General features: G+C 35.2%; 1 protein-coding gene across 1 annotated transcript in view; it reads left to right on the plus strand.

Moving 5' to 3' along the window:
• Positions 1–21,976, plus strand: part of MYO16 (myosin XVI) — a 414,776-nt gene that overhangs the window by 221,658 nt on the left and 171,142 nt on the right. The window contains exons 21-23 of the mRNA XM_036458153.2: positions 1,844–1,916; positions 11,732–11,884; positions 16,218–16,415. Coding sequence (XP_036314046.1) covers positions 1,844–1,916; positions 11,732–11,884; positions 16,218–16,415 — 424 coding nt within the window. The remainder of the gene's footprint in view (positions 1–1,843; positions 1,917–11,731; positions 11,885–16,217; positions 16,416–21,976) is intronic.

Raw genomic sequence — 21,976 nt, forward strand, 5'->3', positions numbered from 1 at the left:
AAAATATACAACACACACACACACACACACACACACACACACACACACACGACCCAAAACAAAGCAACACATTAGCCCAAACCTCCACATCATTGTTACCACTGAGTATACATCACTCCCCGCCCAGCTCCATCCACATTCTAAAGAGGGTAGCATGGAAAGGAGCATGGTTGGAGATTATCTCTGACTGGACACACATGTTGATAGATTGAGAAAAATATCTATGAGAATGAATGACACAATGCATTTTAAAATAGTACCTCTAACAGAATTTTATTTTATATTATTTATGCTGCAATTTTTTTGTATTTATATAATCATACTTTTAAACATTTTCTCTTGATTTTTCCCAGAATGGAAAGAAAAACAAAATCAAATTTATTTTTTTCTTTGTACATTTATAATTTTTTTTTCTAACATTTAATTATCTAACCATGTACAATTTATTTGGGCATACAGGGTGAGGTACAAAGCTAACTTTATTTTTTCTTCTAAAAAACTAAATCTAAATCCATTACCTAGAGGCATCCATTGAGTGACTCTTCCTTCCCCCCCACCCCTCATTGCCGTATATTCTTTGTCATGTGAAGTCTGTATTAAGAGCTTTGAAGATGCTTTCCCTCCTACATCTGAAGCTCATCTTTGTACCATTGACCATAAAACATCTTAGAAGCAGGATATCATACAATCAATGCTCTACCTTTTTTTTTTAAAGGTCATTTAAGTGACATAGACCCTAAAGTATTATGATTACGTTCTGATTGTGAAAACAAAACCCAGATAGAAAAAGAGTCCATTGCCAATGTGGTTTTGTAGTTTGGACAAATCAAGTGGAGAGAATACAACCACCAAAGTCTGCATGGGCAAAAGTGGTGGTATTGAATGACAGGCACCATAATGATGACGGGATATCACACCCAATGGCAGAAAAGGAGGAGAGCAGTGGTCCTAGTGCTCTGGACCAAGGATGTGGAAGGGATGGGGGGTGGGGGTGCCCTCCTGGCCATCAGCATTCCAGAATCATCATCCATCATCGGGGGCTTTCTTTGCAAGGAGAATCCTCATGTGCACTTCTTCATCTTGCCACCATACTCCTCACAGAAGGCAGGTTGTCAGGGCTGCTGTCACCAGCCAGGTTTTCTTCCTTCTTTCTTCACTCTCTATGAGGGTTCCCACATCTGTGATCTGAACCTTCCAAGACTGTTGCAAATTCCAGTATAGTTTATACTGGCGAGAAAAAAAGTACCACAAAGTACTTAATTGATTTCTTTCAATTTTATTACCAAGTTGCATATTCTTTCTTTTTCTACTTTATTCGTAAAAAATTCCTTTAGGATGATCATAATATAACTCTTGAAGAGGCTGAATTTAATCTATCAAAGAATAAGCTCGTGGCTTATCATTTACCTCATATGTACACATGTACATATCACACATGTACCTATGTGTGATGAAGAAATTGCGAATTTCCTGCTTGTGTAACCTAACAAGAGAGCCACATAACAGGTGGGCACAAATTTTTTTAGAGAAAGGAAGTCTAGAGAAGACACAGAACTGCTTCAGAAAAGCAATATTAAGCCACTCCATGTATTTTTGTATTTTAAACTTAGAAATCAATTTTTAAAATGTTCTCTGTTTGAATCAAGGATTAAAATAGAACTTTCCCCTCTAATTTTCAGAGTTTTTTTTTGAACTCTTAGGTAATTAGTTGCATGCTGATACTTTAAATTAGCAGGGGTATGTATGCTAAGTGGCCAGATTTCTTTGTCTGAAGTCACAACAGGCAGGGGGTCGTGGACAAGCTTGAAGTATGCCTTATTCACTGTTTTGTTGTTCATTTCAGCATGCAGACTTTGGAGATCGGAATATTGGACATCTTTGGTTTTGAAGAATTTCAAAAGAATGAATTTGAACAAGTAAGTGTTTGTTTTTTGAAATTTGATAAACTTTAGAATGTTCCATCCCCCAATCACTTAGCTGTTTTTAATGCATTAGAGACTATTTGCATAATTGCCTTCAAATACATAATTAAAAGAAATATTTGCCATTCTATTTTAAAATTAATATCCCCACTTTGTTGACAGTTTATTATTTTTTATGTGATTGTGTAAGCAACTGGCATAATCTTATTTTTGAAACGCAGGCACTTGTTTTGAAAGACAATGCTTGATGAAGCACTGAGTTGTGCTTGTGCTGTTTCAAGTAGGTCAGAGAGACAGACGGAGGGCATCTGTATTTGAAATCAGGGCAAAGATATTCAGAAAGCTTGGCCAAAATTCAGAATGGAAATACTCTCTTATGCTAAATGCTGTTATTTGTAGATTCATCTTCACGTGAAATGCATACATATGACTATGGCAAACTCATAGAAATAGATTAAAGAGGCATTGATTTACAATTTAGGGCACCTTGAAAGGCACTAATTTGTTTCATTTCTTAATAGTAACCAGATGAACAGTTTGATCAAATTAAGTGTATCTAAAAATTAAGTGTTAAAGAAGAGGGTAGAAATAGAATCTGCCTTACCAAACAGAGTAAGAAAAATAAACCTGTAAAAAGATACAAGTGGAAAGGCAGAAAACCAAGCTACACACAAAGAATTACAACTCCCCAGTGTTTAGGAAGAACTGTTAATAATTGCACAACTTGTCCAGCTGTCCTTTAGACTAGATGATGCGGTGGTAAAGGACACTGGGCAAGGAATTAAAGAGAATGAGTTTGAAACCTAGTTCTCTGACTTCTACTAGCAAAGCTTCTGGGCTGAGATGAAGGGTCTATAATGAGTTTGGGTTTCCTATTCTGTAAAATTAGGATTATACTAGAATCACACAATTGTGAGATTAAACAAGATTACTGTTATAGAGATTCTAATGTTTTCAGGCTCACTGTGCCTGTTCAAGAAATAGTGGATAGCCGAATCTGGTTTGGCTCAATGGATAGAGTGTCGGCTTGGGGACTGAAGGGACCCGGGTTTGATTCCAGTCAAGGGCATGTACCTTGGTTGCGGGCATATCCCCAGTAGAGGGTGTGCAAGAGGCAGCTGATCGATGACTCTCTCTCATCGATGTTTCTAACTCTCTATCTCTCTCCCTTCCTCTCTATGTAAAATCAATAAAATATATTTAAAAAAAAAGGGAAAAAAAGAAATAGTGGATAGCTACTCTTACTGTTGTAAATGGGAACACCTGAAAAACTTTTAAAATCCAGCCTTTTTTTTTTTTTTTTTTTTTTTTTTTTTTTTTTTTTTTTTTTTTTTTTTTTTTTTTTTCTCTCTTAAGAAGATGATAGAGCTTCCTGTGAGTATATCCTAAATCATACTTGCTTACTTAATCCAGGGCGAATCATCTTGAATTACATTTTTTAGAAAACATTCCAAAAAACCTAGAATGAAGTAAGCTTGAGACCATAGATATTTTCATCTTTTCTTACTTTTGTATCCAGGGATTCACAAGAAAAGGAGAACTTCATGGTTGTGCTTATTTATTGCTTTTTATAAGAAAAACAGTGAGTAATGAGGAAGAGAGTAGCTAAAATCATGATCAGTAGTATGCCAATATGGGATGTACTTCTCAGTGAAGTATTTGAATGGTAACCAGGAGCCATATGTATTCCTCACATTTAAACCTTAGAAAACTTACACACTTTCATGTCTATGTTAAGACTCACTGGATTCTCCACCATGTGCTAGCATGTAGAAGTCACAGGTGAAATGATGTCAAGGCCTCTACTAGGGGCCATGCTCTCAGTGCTCTGCTTCACACCCCAACACAGTCATCTATCAAGACTGTGCTGGTAACTGATATGTACAAAACATGTATGTTATTTTCTTTCAAAAACATTTTATTTCGCTGACATTTATATATATCCAGTATTATTCTTTTATTCTGGTACATATTTGAGTAATATGTTTTAAAATAGATTCACAGCCTGAGATTTTTATATAGCAAGGAATGACATTTTCCCCCAAATCCCAAGGATGAATCTCTATTAAAAACGAAAAGGTAGTTTTATGGATAAAATTGAAGACCAATTCTCAGACAAATTAATATTTTAAAAATGTAGGTAGCTTTTTCTTAGCTGGTGTGCTTCGTTATTGTATACAATAGTAACTAGAAGCCACGTAGAAGAATAAAATCATTTTCTTATTGATGAATCCCAAGTCATTTACAGTGGACTTAGCAAACTCCTAAATTTGCCTGGGAACTTTTTAAAGGCCATCGATTGGAATGATACATTCTAGATTCTTGAGTTACTAATAGATTGTGAACTTCCTTATTTTTTTAATTCCATTGGAAACCTTCATATAAATGCTTCATAAACTAATATTATAGTGAGACTCCAACCCAGACAAATATTATTGCCTTTATAAATGTTTAGTTTTATTCAGTTTTGAGCTTTTGACCCATCTCTTAGATGCTCATAGGAATGTCAACTTCTACAGGGTTGAAGTTGTATTTGATGTAGCATTTTGTATATACTAGAAGTTTAACAACTATGTTCTGAATTGAAATTTTACATATAAACTCATGAAAAATACCTTCACAGTGTATTTCCTACTTGTTTACCTTGCTAAAGAATAAATGTATGTAGTTCTTGACAATTGTTCCTCCATAAGAAACTTAACATATGTTTAGCAAAGGGACAAATTGGATGAGATATAAGAAGCACATTAAAACATCAGCATCTCCAACCTTGGTATCCCACTCTAAAACAGTGATTCCCAACCTTTTTTGTCCATGCCCCACCTAAGCATCTCAAAACCTTGATGCCCCACTCTATGACATATATAATTCTTACTATTCAAAAAGTGAACTCCTATTCATGTGGAGGAAGCCTAAAAGGCCACTAATTTGGTGGAAACAAGCTTTCAAAGAACATGACATCCATGGAAGAGAAACATAAAAGAACCAAAGGAGAATTGAAATAATGAGGAAGAAATCACTAAGGAATTGTTAAAAAATAATAATATGAAGTAATATCACAAAATAGCAAATAAAGTTTCAAAACATATAATAGAGAACTGAAATCCATAAATATGTCACAATATATATTTACATACTGTATATGAGGCCTTTAGAACTATAAGGAATGGAAAATATTCCCTGTTAATAACTCATTCTTGAATTGGTCCCCCTTAAAATTCAAATAGCCCCCCTTGTTGCGAACCACTGCTCTAAAAGATTAAATGGACATTGTATTGTGATCCTTTAGATAACAATTTGTTTCAGCTCAGAGGAAGTGTTAATTCCATTTTCTTTGATTCTTAATAAATAACTTTTACTTCAAGTTATTTCATATCCTATCTAATAAAGAAGGAATATTCTAATTCACCAACACACTCTCACAAAGATGGTGACACCCACAGCCAGTAAGGGGGGGATATGCTAATTGACTGTCACACCCTCAAAGATGGTGGTGCCCACAGCCACAAGATGGCAGCAAGCAGTTCCCTCAGCCCCATTGGGGCCAGCAGCCACTCTGCATGCTTGCTTCCAGAGTCCCCAGTCCTCCGGCCCCCCAGCTGCCCAGGCTGTGCAGGCAAGCCTCTATTATAATAATAAATACCATATTTACAGTAACAAACACCATATCTATCAGCATTAGTCTGATGATTCAGTGGAGAAGGGCATTCTAAAAATTGAGTCCTGAAGTACCTAAGTAGCTATGGAGAGGCTCTGCATGTATTACCTTAATGAAGTAATTACATTATTATCAGCTTACTTTGTGTTAGATAATACCTGAATTTTATAAATTCTCTTTTATTATGTGAAGTTGATCTCTAGCACTGTAAGGATATATCCTAAGTCATTCAAAGGAAAGCCTCTCCAGTTGACTCTTCAGCATTATGCAGTGAATTCCAAGTTTATAATGCTTGATAAGTACAAAGATGATAAAAAAGAAAAGGGTACCTTCTTTTTTTTCTATGTCCTTGTTAATATTGTGTATACCAGACCAGGCCAATTCTGAAAATATATAAATTGAAATATGCAGCATCATATATTCTATCACTACTAGTTTTTGCATTATTTCTTTATATTTTATGTTATTTGATATCTATACACATTGCAATGCCAGTGTTGTTAGAAAAGAGGAGACAATTCAAGGCAAAAATTAGAAATGTATGGTAAAAATATTTCTACTTCCAGTGATGATTATATATTAAGAAAATGAATGAATAAAAACAATAAGAGAACTTGTTAAAGTAGCAAGTTATAAAATCTGCATGTAAAACCAATGACTTTTATATATTTTTAAAACAACTTTTTTAGAAGACAGAATGGAAGAAAACATTGTTAAAAATGAGTAAATAGCCTTAAGCGAGGGAATCTGTAAAATGCTCCAGAAAGTCACATAATTACACTTAAACAAAGACACACTTGCATTTTTAGAGAGAAAGGCTTAATACTATAAAGATGCTAATTCTCTCTAGATTAATTCATAAATATAACTTGATGCAGTCCCACTACAAATAAATAAAGAACGGATGACAGAATCGGATCAATTCAATTTTGCAGCTCCTACTAAGTAATAAAGCTAGGCAATGAGTATCAATCATTACTAACATCACCAAAAGAGTGACAACAAACACAATATGTTTGTCAAGTGTTCTTGCCAAAAAGAAAAGCAAAGGGAGGAAGGAAGTGAGGAAGGAAAGATGGAAGGAAGGAAGGAAGGAAGGAAGGAAGGAAGGAAGGAAGGAAGGAAGGAAGGAAGGAAGAAAAAAGGAGAAATTCTGAATATAATGAAGTTTTGTGAGCTAACTCCTAATTAACAGAAACAGAGGACAACATAACACATAAAAACAAGGGAGTGCACTCTGCAAAATACAGAATGTTGGAAACTGTGCAGAACAAATGGTGTAATTTCTTCAACATATAAAATACAAGAGTATTATATATATATATATATATATATATATATATATATATAGTAATTAATGAGCAAATCAGTTAATGAATTGTCTATGATCTGTTCCTTCATCTATCTCAATGTGTTCAGCCATGTGTACATATTAAAATCACCTGGAAAGCTTTTAACATATATCAATGCCTGGACCCCACTCTGATTTAATTGGTTTAGGGTCAGGTGGGGACATCGGCCTTTTTAAAAAAGCCACCAGCTAATTCCAGTGTGCACTAAGATTGCACATCACTGTCTAACGCCTGGGGCTCTGCCTTTAACTGGAGTCAACTTTAATTAATCTCCTACTTTAATTCCATGATGTATATGTCATGCTCCATTATATTTTTGCTTCCAATATATTTCAGTGAGTAATAAAGGGAGAACAGTTGGTAAAAATTTACTCAAGAAATTAAGTTTGTCATTAATACAAATGATAGGCCATCTGGATAAGCAATAATGTTCTGTTACCAAAACGTGTTTTCAAAGGGTGCGTAATTTTTATTATTAAACCCGTTAGCAACAGCACTTTATGTACAAAGTGCATGCTAATTAAGCAGTACTTAATAACTGTTCATTCTCATCTACGAATCCTCACCTTTCACCCACATTCAAATCCACTGTAATACCTGGAAATCTAAAGTAACCCAAACACAATTCTGTTAGATAGAGTTAAAAAGTAAAGTGAATGATTGTTTTTGCACCGAAGTCCATAATATTCCCAATTATTGATGCATATTTATGCTTCTAATACATAAACTAATTTTCCTGTAAAAATCTTTCTGTGCTTCTGTTTAACATACGCCTACACACATACATGCAACACAGTTCCGTGAAGATAAATCAGGAATAAAGAGGTTTTTGCCTTGATTTTAGCTACCATTTGTTTGGTGGGATACATTCTTCTAATTTTCAATTAGGTATCTGACATAGGATGCTCTGTTTGTATTGATTCAAACAGTGAGTGCTTTCAACAGTTTAGAACAGGGAAAGGCAAATTGGGTTAAAGAAATATTAATCTACACATTACTTCACAGTGAGTTTGAAAACATTCTGTCCTGAACTACATGTGCACCAGTGATTCCCTTTACCACCCAGCGTCACTCTCCTCTGTGAGAAACACAAATGTGTGTTCCCTTCCAGAAAGCACCACTGTAATTAAAGCTACGAGTCAAAAATCACTCCACAGGCCACTCAGATTTACACAGCGAGCTGGACTGTTCCCTGGGGGATTTTAATAAATTACTTTTTTTTCCTTCTCCCAGAATAAAAAGAACATGATGTACAATAAACAGATCAGATATATTGTAAGGATCAGCCTATGACTCAAAGTAACACTGGATGCTGCAGCTTCAAAATTATGAGAAGCTCAGTAGAGAAAGCTTTTATGTTTTAAGAATCATTTTGACCAGGAGAGAAACAACTCGAGTTGCTCTATTCAAAAGCACAGTCCAAAGCCCTTTCCCACAGGCAGAGAAAGTGGTCAGATTGCTTTATACCTCCCGCGGGGGGTAGGGGGAGCATGAGTTGAAGAGTAAAAAGAGGAGTGGAATTTTGATTTCTTCCATTTCTTCCTAATTTGGCCTGGCTTTGTTCATATTTCATACTTGGTATCATCATTTTGATTAAAACAGCAGATCAATTCAGTAGAGCCACAATTCAGTTTAATAAAATATTAGTAAGTGAAAATAATTAAATGCCTTGTTTTTATTATAAAAATGCTCAACTCAATCAAAACACTACCCCCAGGCATACATACAGAGATGATCAGCTGTTTGACAGTCAAGAGCAAGAGTATTCCCACCAAGAGTGCACGAGGGTTCCCTTTTCTCCACATCCTCGCCAACACTTGTTTGTTGATTTATTTATTTATACATAGCCTTTTAACAATTTTGATTGAATTTATTGGGGTGACTTTGGTTAGTAAAATTATACAGGTTTCTGGTATAAAATTCAGTAAATCATCTGGGTACTGTATTGTGTGTTCACCACCCCAAGTTGATAGTAATTTCAATAAAAATAAATGTAGCCAAAACCGGTTTGGCTCAGTGGATAGAGTGTCGGCCTGCAAACTGAAAGGTCCCGGGGGTTGTATTCGGGTCAAGGGCATATACCTTGGTTGAGGGCACATCCCCAGTAGGGGGTGTGCAAGAGGCAGCTGATCAATGATTCTCTCTCATTGATGTTTCTAGCTCTCTATCCCTCTCTCTTCCTCTCTGTAAAAAAATGTAAAAAATCAATCATATATATATATACATGGAATAAATGTAGTTCTTATCACTGTCGTGGAGGTGTACTTGGCATTGTAGTTTCTTGATTACTAGTGGGCTTAACCTTTTGTGTGCAATGGCCATTTGTATTTCTTTGCTAGTGAATCACCTGTCACATGTTTGTTGATTTATGGATGATAGAAATTCTACAGGTGTGAGGTGATATTATGGCTTTTATTTTTTATTCTTTCCATCACCATTTATCCTCTCTATGCCCTCTTCCACCTCCACCCACTACCACTCCCTGAAATCACCACACTATTGACCAGCTCCATGAGTTCTTCCTTTTTTTTCTTTTAATCCATTCCCTCCACTACCCCTCAACACTCTACTACACACACCAGAGTCTGTCTCTATTTTGTTAGTAGTTCAGTTTGTTCATTAAATTCCACATATGAGTGAAATTGTATTGTACTTGTTTTTCTCTGACTGGCTGACTTCACTTGCATTTCTCTGATGATTAGTGATGTTGAGCATTTTTTCATATGACCCTTGGCCATCTGTATGTCCTCTAAAGTGTCTATTTAGGTCATTTGCCCATTTTTAATTGATTTTTTGTGTTTATTTTTTGGTGTTGGCTTTTATAAGATATTTATAAATTTTGGATATTAATCTCTTTGGATAGTAGTATAGAGTTACCTCAAAAAATTAAAAGTGAAACTGCCTTATGACCCAGCATTTCCATTTCTGGGAATATATCTGAAGAAACAGGAAACACTAGTTGAAAAAAATGTATGCATCCCATGTTCATTGCAGCCTATTTACAGTAACCAAGATTTGGAAGCAGCCCAAGTGTTCATCAATAGATGAGTAGATAAAAAAAACTGTGGTATATTTACACAATGGAATATTACTTGACCATAAAAAGAAGGAAATCATACTTTTTGTTACAGCAAAGATTAATCTGGAATGTATTATGTTAAGTGAAAAAAAAACCAGTCAGAGAAAGACAAGTACCATATGATTTCACTCAAAATAAACTAACAAACAAAATAGAACAGACTCATACATACAGAGAACACACTGACAGCTTTCAGAGGTGAGAACATTTGGGAGGCTGGGTGAAAAAGGTGAAGGGATTAAGAAAAAAAAAAAAAAGCAACAAAAAACCTCAAAGACACAAACAACAGTATTGTGATTACCAATGGGAAAGATGGGGTTAGGGGAAGTAGAAGAGGACAAAGAGGGGATAGAGGATGATGGAAGGAAACTTGATTTGGGGTGTTGAACAAAAAAATATAATATACAGATTATGTATTATAGAAATTGTACACATGAAACCTATATAATTTTATTAACAAAAGTCACCTCAATATATTGAATAAAAAAGAGCAATAGGATTTATACAGGATGTCATCAAAAATAATTTTTTTGAAGCTACAGAGCTGCAGTCTATTCTGAACGCAAAATGATGAGAAGTCTATTAAATATTTGAGGTGTTCACATCCATCTAAGTATTTTCAATTAGAGCAACTCAAAATGAGGAGAAAGATATGTGTCATATAATTTGGACATTTCTTGTACAATAGAGAATTAGCCACTAATATTTTTAATTTGGAATCCTTTATTAGAATATTTTTAATTGTTCTATTTCATAATGGTGTCATAGTTTTCTGTAAGTATTTCACCCCACATTTAACTATCTTTATTAATTTTTTAGTAATAAAATTACTTTAGCATTAGAGGGTTGAACACATTAGATTTGTGGAAAACATGAAAATATTTTTTAAGCAAAGTGAACTAATTTTTAAAATTTTAATTTTTCCCTCTAACAATAATTTTCAGAACTTTCTGTTTTTGATTATTATTAAAATTAGAGTGACAATTAAATGTTTTTCTTTCACAGTGGGGATACTACTGTGGACAGATGCTACAAGTTTTATGGAAAATGATTTGTCTTTCCTGAATCATTCCTAGACATAAACACAGCTATTAATCTACTGATACCACTTAGTTTTGATGAAAAAAATACAAGAGGGTGAATGTGCTAGACTGTATGAATTATAAATAAGTGCATATGTTTCTGAATTCCATCCCTCCTTTAATATACCGAGGGCCCATAATATACAGAATTTGTTGGTCTGTATTCATAGTTGTTTTTGCCTCAACAACCAAGCATGTCAAGTTAAATTTTCTATATGTTATGTTCTCACCTCAAGTAACTGTAATTCTAGCATTTTTTATATTCACAGAATTAACCAGTAAAAGTGAAGTTTAAGAAACATTTAGTTTTAAATATATAAAACTTCTAGGTTTGTGTATAACTCAAATATTTATTGGAAATGTTTTTTAAATCCTCAAATGTATTTTAGACTATAGATTTTTAAGTTAATGCTGTAATTATGCATGTTGTTTTTAACATACTTTAAATAATCAGACAATGTATCCAGTGGAACTCCTTACTTTGGCTTCTCAACAACACTGCAGTGCTTTATCTTGATAGACTAATTGGTGTTGAATATTCTTGAGTCATATTTCACCAATCTGAATCTGTGTTGTAGAAAAAGTGGATCTGCATAGCCATATTATCTTGTAAATTGTTTTCTTTCCCCCCACAATAGCTTTGTGTCAACATGACCAATGAGAAGATACACCATTATATCAATGAAGTGCTTTTTCTCCAGGAGCAAACAGAATGTGTACAAGAGGGAGTTACCATGGAAACAGCTTATTCTCCTGGTAACCAGACCGGAGTTTTGGATTTTTTTTTCCAGGTATTCATGTAGTATAATTAGTGACTTTATAGAAATACATGTATTGAGATATGTTGGAGACAATTTTTTAAGAGACCTTATTTTTGAGATATCTTTCTATGTTAGACTCTATGTATTTATAATATTTCAAAGTCAACTGAGGAGAATGCTACCTTTTTCTGAAGGGGTATTTGAAGGTTTATTAATTCATTGAAAGAAAAGGATATGTTAAATTATTGAGTTATAAAAATATTCACATTTATATTACTAAACTTCCCTTTTGGCAAATGCACAATGAGCAAAATTTATATTTTATAAACTAACATGTAAGACTAAAAAGATCATAACATAAATTCAGAATCTTTTTTATTTATCTTAAAAGTTTTAAATTTAAGTATGAAAAAACTGGCAGAAAATATATATGCATACCTCTTAGAATATTTGCTAGTGTTTATAATCATCTTTGTTTCTGCCTTGCAATGAAAGAATCTTTGCATCAATATTTCTATTATATAAACAAAAATCTGTCATATAAATAGCAGTCCCCATCTACTAATACAAGATTATGTAGATCTACTCATAATATCTCTAAATCATGTGAACATTGTTTAAAATTGATAATATTCAGCTACTGAAAAGAATAGTATTTCGTTTTCTACTCTTCTAAATTATTTTGTGTTTTTTAATAAGATAAATACTCTTGTTCTGCTACCAACTTGTCAACCTATTTTAAACATTAGAAACCTATTTCTCCAGAAAGCCCTCCCTCATCATTTTATATATATATATATATATATATATATATATATATGTATATGTATATATATGTATATATGTATGTATATATACAACACACACACACATATATATATATATATATATATATATATATATATAACTTATTTGAGATTTTAAAAATATCTTCAAATTGACAGCAATATATACTTAACTGTATATAGAAAGCTTCAGTACTCCCACTCTCATTGTCATTTGCTACTATATCACTGACTATCACAGTGGTCAGCCGAATGATGTTTTTTTTCTATCTCTTTAGCTGTCATCCCTGAGGCTTCATCTTTGGAAAGATAATTTCAGTAGTAGGACCCTTATCAGTATGAGATAGAAATGAGAGTGGACATTTCTGGATGCTGCTTTTATTTGATATCCATACAAATGGAGTGAAAAAGCATGTCAAATGTAGGTGAAATACATAGGTCTGTGTGCCAGGCAAGCATATACCTTACAATATAAAACAAGCTTATTGCTTCCTGTCTCACAATCCCCAACCTCCCACTACTTACAAACATTTCAAGTTTTGCATAGGCTGTATTTATATTTCAGTGAACCTATATTTGTCTTATGTCCCTGAGGGGAGGAGTCGATCAGATTTTTCCCAAATTCTCCAACTGTCTTGTACAGTTGGTCACACACAATGTTGCTGCTTTTTGTTATTATTGTAAAAATGCATATGATAACCTGTCACATGCAGAAGAACAATTCAATCTCTCTTAAACCTTCACTTCTGAAGGAATTGAAAGGTTGTTAATCCCTCTTTGTGACTTATTTCTCTATGTTCTGTGTTCTTCTTTTATGCATTTTCCTAATATAGCAAGTTTTCCAAGTCAGTAAGTTTGATTATCGCCATTTTTCCCCCATGGCTTTCTAGCAAATGTTCAGAAAATGTAGCATAAGTGAACTTGAAAGTTTTTGGAGACAATACAAATTATAATGCTTTAAAAATATATCTTGTTGGGAACCAACCACATCATCCTTGCAAAATATAAAATATCATCTTGCTTTTGGAGCAGAGTAGATTAGCTCCTTTAGAATTAATAACTTCCCTTAAACTAATTGGGGCCTTGTCTTTGATTTACTTACCATCATTATAGGCTAAATCAAAGGAACAAAAATTTGCACCTCCAAATGAGGTCTGTCATTGCCCCTGAAATATGGACATCCTTTCACACAATCTTTAAATAACCCGTTTATCCCTCCACAGCGTGTTTGTATGTACTTGTGTTTGTCTGTGGGTGTGTGTAACAGCAGATAGAGAAAGTCCTTCAAGTAAATAGATGAAAGAGCAGCTTCTGAAAGTATAATATCTCTGCTTTATTTTTAACACTTTGTTGTTTGTTTGTTTGCTTTGTTTCGTTTGTTGATTTTTGTTAATCTTCACCCAAGGGTATTTTTTCATTGACTTTTAGGGAGAGTAGAAGAGAGAGGGAAAGACAGAAAGAAATATTGACGTGAGAGAAACACATCGACTGGTTGCCTCCTGCACTAACCCCCACCAGGGCCTGGGCCTAGGGAGGAGCCTGCAACCAAGTTAAGTGCCCTTGACCAGAACTAAACCTGGGACCCCTTGGTCCACAGTATAATGCTCTCTCCACTGAACCAAACCAATCAGAGCTAATATCACCTTTTACTTACTTATCAGCAAAGAGGTTGCTTTAAATCAAAATAAAGACTAAGTTAAAAAAAAAATCCAGATAGTACTCATGCTTAACAAACTTCTTACATTGAGTGTTTTTTTAAGGCCTCTCCTCATCCATTTGTATACCTATATATTTTTAACATTTTTTTCACCTTTGTGCTATTCATGGAGACTCTTTATAGGGTCCCTGGCCACACTGAGATTCTTATGATGTATCATGCTAGAATAACACTCTTGGTAATGGACTTTTCTCCCCAAATTTCCTTATTGAAAAGCATTTTTGTATTGATAAGAAATGTCTCTCCAGGTGTTCTCAGTTATTTCCTAAGGTGGTGAACTTGCTTTTTGCAGGCATTTCCAGTTCCTTCATAGTGCATTTTCACCTCGTTAGTTCTTCTTCCTTTTCCTTTTCGAAGGCCATTGGCTGCTCATTCTAGAGAGGGTCCTCTAGTTACCAGATGTCTCCAGAAGGGCACTCCTGGCCTGTGTGCCTCCACCAGGTGGAGATCCTTCCTATGTCTGCTGCTTTCACCCTTTGTTCTCTAAGGGTGGTACCAGAAGGATCTTAACTTTTGCAGCCCTCAGACAACTGTATACAGTCTTTGGGTTTTCTTTAGCACAACCAGGAGACTCTGAAAGGCATAAAACAACTAAAATATTTATGACACGAAAAATGACTTTCTATTGTCCAAGTAAATGACATCAGGTAAGGCCAGTGACAATATGATTTAGTTACCCGAAGTCAAAATAAAACTGAAATTGCTATGAGGGTCAATATAGATCTCACTTTCTGAGAAGGATTTTTTTTTTTTAATGGTATTCATTCTTCAAAAAGCACACTGACTTGATGTGAGGAAATAAGACAGACTATAGACATAATAATGTGAAGAAATAATAGCCCTGGCCCACATGGCTCAGCAGTTAGTATGTCGGCCTGCACACAGGAGGGTTGCAGGTTTGATTCCTGCTCAAGAGCAAATGTCTTTGTTGCAGGTTTGATCCCCATCCCCAGGCAGGTCAGGGTTCATGGCGTGTGGCAGGCACTCAATCACTGTTTCTCTCTCTCCCCTTCCACTCCTGCTAAACAGCAATGGAAAAAATGTCCTTGCTCCTTGGGTGGGGATTTAAAAAAAAAGTAATATAAAATACTTTATTTTAAAACATTGCAGCAGAAATTTTTTCCCTAGGAAAGATAAGATCAGCAGCACAGAATTGAGTAAAAGTGATTCAACTGATGGGTAAACCATGTGGACAGAATGGTGTTCTATGTGTGGAAAACTGCAGTATCAGAGATGGGAAGTTCTTTAGGCAGTATTTTTCTTCATATAAGATTAATATTATATTGTTGCCAAGTAAGGAAAATAAAGTCAACAATAAACTATCAGACATTTAATTTCAATTTTACAAGTCATACTTTCAAGCTTTCTTTTCTCCTAAGTCTAAATACAATATTAGAATATCATATAGTCACTTCTACTTCCCGCTGAATGAGATTTTGTCTTAATTTTAATGGCAACATCACTGTAAATCTTGGTTTTTGATAAGTAACTTGTCACTATAAGTATGAAGTATTTGACATGGTCATAGTTCAAGAAGAATTGCAACTTCCTGTAGTTGAAAATTTAATTTTCTTTTTGAGATAAGATTATACTTTTTAATAACTCCAGTTTTTTAATGTTATTAAAATATACTCTTTAATTTTTTTATTCATTCCTATAACCAATAAATACTACTGAGGGCCTACTTTATATCAGAGTTTTGATTCTAACAGTGAACAAAAACAGATGTGAGTTAAAAGTAAAGACATTTATTTTTGGAGTGCTTTGTACAAAATGATGAAAATATAAAAGGTTATTCATGAATAAGAAAAATACCAAATTGAGTAACAGAAGAAAAAAATTCTCTCTTATTAATTTTTAGAAGTCATCTGGATTTCTCTCTTTATTGGATGAAGAAAGTCAAATTTGGTCAATGGAATCAAATCTTCCCAAAAAATTACAAAGTCTCCTTGAATCCTCAAATACAAATGCAGTATATTCCCCCATAAAGGATGGGAATGGGAATGTTGCCCTCAAAGATCAAGGCACAGCATTCACTATTATGCATTATGCAGGACGGGTAAGTTCAAAGTTAAGTACGTAATTTATCATATGCACTAATGGACCAACGGTCTTAAGGACAAGCTTTAAAGTTTATGATACTTGAGAGTTTATTTTAATAAATGGAAGTTGGGTGAACAACGTACAAACTTTTCCATTTGTAAGCTCTTTCCTTTTAGCCTGATAAGGACTTAGTACTAGTAGAATGTGGGTGATGAAGCATTCAGTATGATCCTTCTCCTTCTCATAATATTTTGAGAATTATAACTTAATATGAACAAAAGACACCTGGATTTCATACAAAGAGCTCTGATGTGAACTTTGGAATATTTTCATAATCCAAACAATCATTGGACCACTGAATTTACTTACTCTTAAAATGCTTTTTACTATTATTTTTAATAATAGTAAAGCATGTCAACCTAGGAAAACAACTCCTTGATGTCCTTCCAGACAAAGCTGGGGTGATGGGGGTGAGGCAGAAGTGGTTAGGGGCAATCAGGCCAGCAGGGGAGCAGTTAGGGGGAGATCAGGTTAGCAGTGGAGAAGTTAGGGGGTGATTAGGCTGGCATGGGAGCAGTTAGGGGGCGATCAAGCCAGCAGAGGAACAGTTAAGGGTGATCAGGCAGGCAGGCAGAGGCAGTTAGGGGTGATCAGTCAGGCATGCAGAGGGGTTAGGGACAATCAGGCAGTCAGGCAGATGTTGTTAGGGGTGATCAGGCAGGTAAGAAAGTGAATGGTTAGGAGCCAGTGGTCCACAGGGATCGGGCCTAAATGGTTAGTCAGAAATCCCCTGAAGGGTCCTGGATTGAAGAGGATGCAGGCTGGGTTAAGGGGGCCCCTATCCTTGTGACAAACTTCATGTACCTGGCCTCTAGTTTGTTTATAATAACATTAGTAATATTAACAAAATTCTATAGTACCACAGATAAAGAAGCAATTATTTAGCTTTAAAAAATACAGAAATGTTTTCTAGGGAAGTGAAATGTGACTTAAGCCTTAAGGCTAAGTTAGAGCTTAGTAAGAATAAAATGGAGGGACATTCCGGTAAAGACATGGACTTTTGCAAGTGAATGGCATGTGTAACACTCAGAATTCAGTTGCATAATTGATTCTAGCTGTTCAAGCAGGAAGTAACTTCAGTTCAGGAAAATAATTACCTGGAGACTCTAAATTGAACTTTTGGAAATGACCTTAATTAAAATCACACCACATGATAAGACTATACTGACATACCTTATCTTTGATCAGGAAGCCCCCACCCATAAGGAGAAGCTGCTGCTAGAGGTACTGACTGTTATTTAATGTTACCAACTATACCAGTAAGATACTCATAGTCTGGTACTCAACATGGAAGAGGTCAGTGACTAGGATTGGAGATTACCACTGTCAAACAAAACCTCTGCATGACATGCTCCCCAGGTAAAACAGCCGAGGCAGGAGATGTGTGTCCTCCATCACTTCTACCTTCTAAATCATGTGCCATAGTGCTGGACTGGTGGATGCTACAGAAAAATCAGATTCTAGCTGCAAGGGAGCCTGAGAAGGGGAACATGCCTGCTTTTTGGCATCTAGAGTACAGGAAAGCAAGTAGGATGAAGGTGGTGTATCATTCTGCCATATCCACCCACATCATAGTTGGCAAATAGCATAAGAATTCCAGTTAAGACTATTGAATGTGTTCATAGAAAAGTCTAAAAACTGCTTTGGCCACTTAGGAATAAATATGTATTGCTCAGAACTTTGTCCTCTCAGTGTTGATTCATCTCATGTTTTCAGACAGCGTGGGGTGAGGTAAGAAAAGCATGTTATAAGATGGATTGAGGAAAGGACGGGGGGGGGGTGGTGTTTGCAGAAGACTATGGAAACACTCAGGCAAGAACTATTAAATATATGTGAGTAGTGGCTGGGGAATGCAGAGGAGGCATTCATAAGGAAGGGACTAGGGACAGAGACTGACTGGGTATGAAGAGCAATGGAGGGCACATAGTTTGAAATAACACTGATGTTGCTCACCTCCTGTATGGTTATATTATGCCAAACAAGAGAAGACATCCTGGAGAATGAGGCAGCTTGAAGGAAAGATATTCTGTTTTAGATGTTTTGAATTTGAGGTTTTGATGGAAGTCCCAATAGGATGCTGAAAATATTTGACACTGGGATGAAAGATTTTGGTGTTTAGAAATGCAGTCATATTTTTGGAAATATGTATCGTGATCATTTCGCTCCAGAAGAACATGGAGAAAAGAGAAGAGTCAAAGAAAGGGAGGAGGAGGAGGCAACAGAAAATGCTCCTGAATGCAACAGTGAGGCCAAGAGCATCTTTGTGAGAAGTTACAGTAGAATGATGACAAAGGAAGGCTTGAGTAGTTAATGGATGTGGAGAGAAAGTCAGTGAAGATTCTATATATAACTATAACATCCCCTTTTATATTTGAGAAGAGTGTATGTGTGTGTGTGTGTGTGTGTGTGTGTTACATGTTGAGTTGTTTCCATCTTCTGGCAACCCAATAATGAGTGATGTCCACAATGTCCTTTCCTCAACAGCCCTGCCCAGCTCCTGTCGACTCATGCCTGTGGTTTCTTTTATGGAACCAATCCATTTTATATTTGGCCATTCTCTTTTCCTCCTGCCTGATATTTTTCTCAGCATTACAGTCTTTTCCAAAGAACTCTGCCTTCTCATGATGTGCCTCAAGTAGGACAACTTCAATTTTGTCATTTGTACTTCCAGCAATGTTTTAAGGTTAATTTGCTGTAGGACCCACTTCTTCATCTTCCTTTCCAGGACCTGCAGAACTGTGCTCCAACACTGTGAATCATTTTTACACCTATCAGCTTTCTTCACTTCCCAACTTCCACATTTGCACTTAGTAATCGGAAATACAAGGGTGCAGATGATTTTAGTCTTGGTCTCTAAGGACACATCTTTGCTCTTGGTGGTCTTTCCTAATTCTCCCACCTAGCCTTTAAAAATTCTTTATGACAGTAGCAATCTTTTAGTCTAGTATTCAGATTGTTAAATCCATGTTTTCTTTATATTATACATTTATTGATTTTATAGGATTTAGTTGAAAATTACAATAAGGTATAACTAATGATTTTGGAAAATTACTTTTCTGTAAGTTTTCGGGATCCATCTTAAGTCAGTATATACCTGGCCTGCCTTGTAAATTTGTGTTTATATCTTGAAGAGGTGTTTAATAAATGTTACTTTTGTTAACTTGAATGGAATCCAGCTTTGGAATAATGTTTTATGTAATTATTTTGTTTGCTTTTAAAATTTATTCTAGAAGCAGTTAATGAAATTTCAATTCTTTTCTAATCCTCAAGACAGATCTTGCTTTTATTTTTTAAGGACTTGACTTTTATTTTCAAATAACATTATTTTTCTTTATTGATTAAGTATTATCCCCTATTCTCTCCCCCCCTCACCCCCACTCATGCTCTCACCCTCCTGGTGTTCGTGTCCATTGGTTAGGCTTATATGCATGTATATAAGTCCTTGGTAGATCTCTTCCCCTTACCTCTGCCCTCCCCTACCTTCCCTCTGAGGTTTGATGGTCTTATTAATGCTTCTTTGTCTCTGGATCTGTTTTTGTTCATCAGTTTATGTTGTTCATTATATTCCACAAATGAGTGAGATCATGTAATATTTATCTTTCTCTGACTGGCTTATTTCCCTTAGCATAATGCTCTCCAGTTCCATCCATGCTGTTGCAAATGATAAGAATTTCATGTTTTTTACTGCAGTGTAGTATTCCATTGTGTAGATGTATCACAGTTAAAAATATATATATATATGTATATAATTGATTTTTTACAGAGAGGAAGGGAGAGAGATAGAGAGCTAGAAACGTCGATGAGAGAGAAACATCTACCAGCTGCCTCTTGCACACCCCCCACCGGAGATGTGCCCGCAACCAATGTACAGGCCCTTGACCGGAGAAATCGAACCCAGGACCTTTCAGTCCGCAGACTGATGCTCTACCACTGAGCCAAACCAGTTTCGGCGTATCACAGTTTTTTAATCCATTCATCTGCTAATGGGCACTTAGGCTGTTTCTAAATCTTAGCTATAGTGAATTGTGCCGCTATAAAATAGGGGTGCATATATCCTTTTTGATTGGTGTTTCTAGTTTCTTGGTATATATTCCTAGAAGTGGGATCCCTGGGTCAAATGGGAGTTCTTGTTTCAGTTTTTTTAGGAAACTCCAGACTGTTCTCTGCAATGGCTGTACCAGTCTGCATTCCCACCAGCAATGCAAGAGGGTTCCTTTTTCTCTTCATCCTTACCAGCACTTATCATTTGTTGATGATATAGCCATTCCCACAGGTGTGAGATGGTACCACACTATCATTTTGATTTGCATCTCTCGGATAATTAGTGACATTGAGCATGTTTTCATATGTCTCTTGGCCTTCCTTATGTCCTCTTTTGAAAAATATCTATTTATGTCTGTTGCCTATTTTTTGATTTGGTTATTTATTTTTTTGTTAAGTTTTATGAGTTCCCTATAAATGTTGGAGATTAAACCCTTATCGGTGATAACATTGGCAAATATGTTCATGCAGTGGGCTTTCTTGTTGTTTTGTTGATGGTTTCTTTTGCTGTACAGATGCTTTTTATTTTTATGTAGACACATTTATTTATTTTCCATTGCCCTAGGAGCTGTATTGATAAAGTTATTGCTTCAGCATATGTCTGAGATTTTGCTACCTGTGGACTCCTCTAAGAATTTTATGTTTTACCATCTTATGTATAAGTCCTTATCCATTTTAAGTTTATTTTTATGTATGGTATAAGTTGGTAGTCTAGTTTCATTTTTTTTTTTTGCATGTGTCTGTCCAATTTTCCCAACACCATTTATTGAAGAGACTGTCTTGGCTCCACTGTATGTTCTTGCCTCTTTTGTCAAATATTAATTAAGCATAGTGGCTTAGGTCAATTTATGTGTTCTCTATTCTATTTCATTGGTCTATATGTCTGTTCTTGTGCCAGTAACCAGGCAGTTTTGAGAATAGTGGCTTTGTAATACAACTTGATATATGATATTGTGATCCCTCCTACTTTTTCTTCTTTCTCAGGATTGCTGGAGCTATTCGGGGTCTTTTTATTTTATTCCTAATGAATTTTTGGAGAGTTGGTTCTAGGTCTGTGAAATATGCTGTTGGTATTTTAATGGGGAATGAATTGACTCTATAGATTGCTTTGCCAGTATGGACATTTTAAGCAAATTTGGAGGAAAACTGAATAGTTTTAATGAACATATTATTGAATTCTAATAGCAATAAAGCATAGCAGAGCAAGCCATTCGGTTAGTTGTCACAGAGCCAAAACCCCATGGAATTATGGGTTTGCCTGTAAAAGAACCTTTATCTTTTAAGCAGGTTTTTCCATAATTGGAGTCAGTTTTGTGTTTTTTATAAAAAAAAAATTATTTTACTGAAATGTACTAATGAGTTGGTAACCCAAGGGCTCCCTAAGGACTAATTCACACATTACAGTATAGATTATATGTAATTTGTGACAGTATGTCAAGCCATATGCCATTCTAATATAGCTACATGTACTTAAAT

This window comes from Pipistrellus kuhlii, unplaced genomic scaffold (assembly GCF_014108245.1).
Source record: "Pipistrellus kuhlii isolate mPipKuh1 unplaced genomic scaffold, mPipKuh1.p scaffold_m20_p_3, whole genome shotgun sequence".
NCBI classification, from domain to species: domain Eukaryota; kingdom Metazoa; phylum Chordata; class Mammalia; order Chiroptera; family Vespertilionidae; genus Pipistrellus; species Pipistrellus kuhlii.